The sequence below is a fragment of the Limulus polyphemus genome, unplaced genomic scaffold (genome assembly GCF_000517525.1).
Source record: "Limulus polyphemus unplaced genomic scaffold, Limulus_polyphemus-2.1.2 Scaffold1924, whole genome shotgun sequence".
Taxonomy (NCBI): Eukaryota; Metazoa; Arthropoda; class Merostomata; order Xiphosura; family Limulidae; genus Limulus; species Limulus polyphemus.
The window spans coordinates 215,561-221,306 of record NW_013667534.1 but is presented as its reverse complement, the minus strand read 5'-3'; the positions used below and the strand labels follow the sequence as shown (position 1 = coordinate 221,306).

The window sequence follows — 5,746 nt, the reverse complement described above, 5'->3', positions numbered from 1 at the left end:
ATAAATGTTTTGTTTTGATATATAAGTTGTTGGTTTTTTCATCTAAAAAAAGCGACATTAATTTCTTGACGACCTAATATTTTACATAGAATAACATAACTCAAGGAAGTATTCCTGATTTACAACACAAGGAACTTGCATAAAAATTCCGTTTGGTTTTAAGGCCTAGGGGGAAAGTTTCTTCGTTTACTAGAATTGTTAGGGCGTGTAGATCTTTGCGTTATCAACGCCAAAAGTATTGTCATACCGGACGACCATATGTATATATATATAAAGCTCTAACTCCTATGCTTTGCAGTAAACGGAAGTGTGGGAAAAAACAAACTTACCTCATAAGTTGCTTTCGACTTGTAATACATAAACTGTCTTCCTTCAAGAACAAACCAATACCTCTTCCAAGCACATCGCAAGTTCTGTAACAAGATATATAATTAAATTATGCCCTGAAAATAGTAGGCTTCACATGCCGAAAGACTATAAAAATTTATGTAAAAGTGTTTGTTTCTTGTTAAGCGCAAACTACACCATAACCTATCTATGCTGCATCCACCACGAGTATCGAGACCCGGTTGTAAAAAAGAAAAGGACTGTGCTGATATTCCTGGGCATGGTATACTTTCACGTGAAGTTCTCTGCCAAGCTGTCATCCAGGGAATCAGAACTAGCAAATAAGATCTTGGGGAAAACAATAGTTTGTTTTGGAAATTTGAACAAAGTTACACAAGAGCTATCTGCATTAACTGTCCATAATTTTAATGGCACCTACTCTAATGACTAGATTACTCTAATCGAGACCTGGGATCCTACCAACCATGAATCGTATAACGGACTCACGGTCTCAAAGTGCAGAATAGGAATTTTCGGCAACGGGATGCGAATCTTGGACTCCTCAGATTCTCGGTACGGCATGCAAACTATTAACACTCAGCCTGGAGAAAATAAGCATCGGAGTTCTAAATGATTTGCATACAATGTTATATTAATTCCCACAGTTTAGAGATAGCAAAGCCAAACTTGTTTGCACGTGGGCTCGGGTTAGCCTGAGGGAAGCGATTTTATCTATGTGGTGTAATCATCAACCATTGGGAGAAAAAAACAAGCCGAGAAGGTCACCCAGGCATTGTAGAGGTCTAGAAGCTGGTTTTTAGGGCAGTTAAACCAGAACATAGCATCAGTTTGTTTGTTTCTAGTTAAGCACAAAGCTACACAATGGGTTATCTGTGCTCTGCCAATCACGGGTATCGAAACCCGGTTTTCAGCGTTGTAAGTCCGCAGACATACCGCTGTGCCATTGGGGGACTATAGCATCAGCATCTGTGTTCCTAGTCCCCTCGAGATCCTGAGTCACCATGTTAAGAGTATGTTCATTCCCCCACTCACAAGCTAACAGGAGTAAACATTGCCCACTGCTCATGCTCAGGTATCACGGGCAGATGTCCTGACGAGGTTACACTGGAGCATCTGTGAATAATGACGGGTCCTACGAATTCCACAGCGGAGTGCGAGTATTGTATGCTTGTTACAACACTATATCTTTCTATTACTTTAAACCTTTGATTTCCAACATACGTATACCATGAACCCATAGTTTCGTACTAGGTCACTTTTTTTCTAACATGATACATTTTGATTCAGTGTCTTATAATAATTATTTAATTAAAATTTAATAAGTAGGATATGTTTACCACACAACACAGCTGTGTAATTTGAAACATTCATGGGAAGGAAACGTTCAACAGATTCCTAAAGGATGGCTTACTTGTTTCCCTATGTGCAGGTCTCTCACTCTGTTCTTAAAGAGGGGTCTTCTTAATAAATTTCTTTTTTAGTTTATTAACTACCTCTTTTAACATATTTTGGAAATATGTATTTTACAGTTTGAAAACTCCTAGGTTATAAACGTAATTGGTGCATAAGTTATACAATAAGAAGATCAATCATTTTTTCCTCAAATGAAGTTGTGATTTTTTTAAAGTTATTTTGGCCAGTGCGTTTAAAAAAACATAAACATAAAACTGCTACAAAATGATTTCTCTAGATCAGTTTTTACATGGTATTCGGATGTACCATATTTTTCTTTCTCTCTCCCTCTCTCTTAGCTTAGAAAATATTTGATATATACACTTCTAGAGCATTTACAGACTTTCAATACCGGAAATCCGTCTTGTGTAGTACTGACCTTATTTTGTATGCTAATACACGAGGTCAAGGAGTGTGTCCCACTTGGAAAGTTTTGTTTTTTCGCGGTTACTGTTTTGGAGACCTAGTTTTGATCATGCATCCACTTTCTCTAGCAACATTGCTGTAGTAAACTTAGAAATGTCTGGGGGCTATTTTGCCCTTCCTTTCAATTATGGGGTGACCAGTGACTTAGTAACGTCTGCGCACTAAGAAGAGTAACGTTGTTATTTTGTGTACATAATTTTATACTCTCTCACTCTTCGTCCAGAATTCCTTCTGGATAGATCTTTCAATAATAACAGGAAAGTGTTGTACGCCAGTCGTCTTTGCACTCGTCTTTGACTTGTGTTGTAAGCAAATAAGGACCCATTTTCGTTTTGTTTTACCCTGTACTTAGTTTCTTTTGTTCAACTAAGTGAAGCTAAATCTTCAGTTTTAAATCTGCAACACATTTTCTGATCGAATCTCCAGTTATGTGTGGTACTACTTTTACCTGTAAGGTAATCAATGAATCTGAGAATATCATATTTGTTCTTCATTGATATGCTATTTTTCTTGCAAAACAAAACACAAACTCAAGATCTACATTCTGGTACTGCATATCTATGGTTTCACAACACAAATGCGAATGAAAATTGGTGTAAGCAGATTTTAGCAGAGAGGAATAAATAGAGTAGTTCCAAAACAATTGTTTTCACATATGAGCTTTCACGTGTTAAATGTTTCTTGCATTATCCACTATACTTCATAGTCGGAGTTCATTATAAATCTAACTTTCTCAGTCAATAAGTATAATTCTATGTATTTTGATATTTCATTTGATGTAGGATGGCTGACGTTTCGACCTGAACCAGACGGTTGTCGCTCACTTCACCTGTGTTTCGTTCATCATGTGCACACTGCCTAAACTATCTATAAAAGTGTGAACTATGTGATTTGTCATGCACTATTTATTATTTCTGGGTTTTTAATTGTTTGTTTGAAGTTAAGCACAAAGCTGCACAATGGGCTATCTGTGCTCTGCCCACCACGGGTATCGAAACCTGGTTTCTAGCGTTGTAAATCCGCAGACATACCGCTGTGCCACTGGGGGGCAGGTTTTTAATTTGTAGGTATACTTGACATTTTTTCCTACTCATATGCCTCATGAATCTTATTAAATATAATTAGTTGTTCTTTTAGTTGTTTCAGTACGTTTTTGATTTTATCAGTTTCTTTGGATTTTTTTTGCGATATGCTCATTTCTACCTCCACAAAACAGAGAAAAAGAAAATCCAAGAACTACAATGTCTTCCCGCTAATAAGATTGAGGGTCAAGATCAAGGCCATAAAAACATCTTTGTTAAATACACCTATACACGCTGTTTACAAGTTTGTATACAGTAGTTTGTATAAAGTGTAGAGATATGCCTTTACAACATTCCATCATTGCATCATTCTGCTTTTGCTCCTGGGGAATTCGCTAGGATTTTATCGGGTTTTTCTGAATGTGATTTGTAAACTTTTTTATTCTACTTGTTTGTGAAATGTTTAAAATATTTTCAACATTATTTTTTGCGAATAAATCCCATATATAATTGTTATGCCCACTATTGGCCGTGTCTATTTAAAAAACAAAAACCGAAGAAAATGACTTCAGAACTAAAAACAACTCAAAATAACAATAATATAAATAATAGAAAATACGGAACTTACCAATCTACCACGTTTACTTAAATATCCTTCAACCTTAGGCGATCCAGAAAACGACTGGCGGTGTAATAACCTTTGCTTACTCATTTTGAACAAAGCTTGGTGCTAAGGTCTAACTCCGAGGTTGACTACAAAAATATATCCTTTTTCACCGGACGTTAACGGGAAACTGCTAGGAACCAAGATCAGTATGTGTAAGATGGGTACACCCAGGCACTTCCTATTTGCTGTTGACCCCAACATGACTTTATTTAGCACATACATAGGAAATTACGCAGAACTTTTGACAGTAAATTTAGGATCTTGCTTCTAATTCGTCAAGATTGTTTAAAATTTTACTTACAAAAAGATCATGATTCAGAAAAGTTTCCTATTTGATACGTAATTACTTAGAATCAAACAGTTTTTATTAATATTTGGTTTCTTAGTCACTCCTTGGAAAGTACGGTAATAAAACGTTCACATTTATTTGAAAGAAATTAAATCCCTAGGCCTAGTGACTTTGTGGTGTTAATTCAAATTTTGATATTATTATTATTACTCTCTCTCTGTTTAGAACAATAAAAATTTAACTACAGTAAATAATACGCACCTTTATCTTACATGTTTACTCATAACTGGAATCTCTCTTTTTCTCTCTCTCTCTTGTTGAGATAATTAATATATTCTAATTAAATCTCTGAAACGCATATTACTTTTATGTTAATTTTACCTATATGCTTTTTAAACATTTATATGCTATATTTATAAACTATTAGTTATAGCTACTAAAGCTCTTGTGAAATGGAAACACCAGGATGTGCTCTTTATTGAATTACTAGAAAGAAAATCATTTATATTAATTAAGAAACAAATATTGAAGCGTGATCAAAACATACACACATACACAAGAAACTTTTGAAACATGGTGATGTGACATTTAACGTCAGTACGCTCTCTGTTTTATGTAAGCATAAAGCTGCATTATGGACCATAGGTGCTGTGCCTACCGCAAGGACTGAACCTAAGATTTTAGAGTTATAAGTTCTTAACCTCACCGCTGAGTCACGAGTCACAAGTAATGTACGAAATTAATACACCATACTAAAGATGGCAATGCCTCAGCAACGTAAAAGCTAACTCTTAATAACTTATAAGTCTCATATCCCTCAGCGACTCATCTGTAACGTTGACGGTTTATAACGCTAAAATTCAGGGTTCGATCTCTGCGGTGTGCATAACCTGGATAATCCACTGGGAGGCTTTGTACTTAATTTATGTACAAACAGATAAAAAAAAATCTCAATGAAAAACAAGACATTTGACCTAACGTTTTTATAGATATTCAAAAATTAAACTTTAGTTTAGCTTGTTTTTCTTTAAGTTTTAAACATAGGAAGTAGTTATGCAATCCTTCAGAGAACATCTTCATAAAGAGATACAGAAAATAATTATTGTTAAAGGTGATTTAATCAATTATATTTTTCATCATATGACTGATTATGTATGTTCAATTCCTTTAATTATAAAGAACCCAAGTTTTTCTAATAGAATTTGATCTCGGGTGACTTAAATTTTACAATTGAATGTTTTGAGTGAGTTTCTGTTACAAATAACACAGACCAGTGAATTTAAACTTCATAAAAGTTGTTTTGGTTTTAATAACGGATTTTCCATAATTCAACTATGCAGATTTATAAAATAATATTCATTTCTTTTTCTATCACGTAAGGATTTTTTTACAAATCGGGAAGAAAAGAAACATACTTAGATCAAATTATTATTTCGTTTACCAAGATGAAAATTTTTTATTGTAATGTTTGTTAACAAAAATAGAAACAAACTGAAGAAAAGGGAAGAACATTGATGTCAAACGAATATGTATCCTCATTCA

General features: G+C 34.5%; 1 protein-coding gene across 1 annotated transcript in view; it reads right to left on the bottom strand.

Annotated features, from left to right (window-relative positions):
- LOC106465377 (PH domain-containing protein DDB_G0274775-like) overlaps positions 1-4,043 on the bottom strand; it is an 8,574-nt gene extending 4,531 nt beyond the window's left edge. The window contains exons 1-2 of the mRNA XM_013925598.1: positions 3,877-4,043; positions 330-413 (exon numbers count right to left, since the gene is read on the bottom strand). Of these exons, the coding sequence (XP_013781052.1) occupies positions 330-413; positions 3,877-3,960 (168 nt within the window). The 5' untranslated portion in view covers positions 3,961-4,043. The remainder of the gene's footprint in view (positions 1-329; positions 414-3,876) is intronic.
- Positions 4,044-5,746: the final 1,703 nt, after the last annotated feature.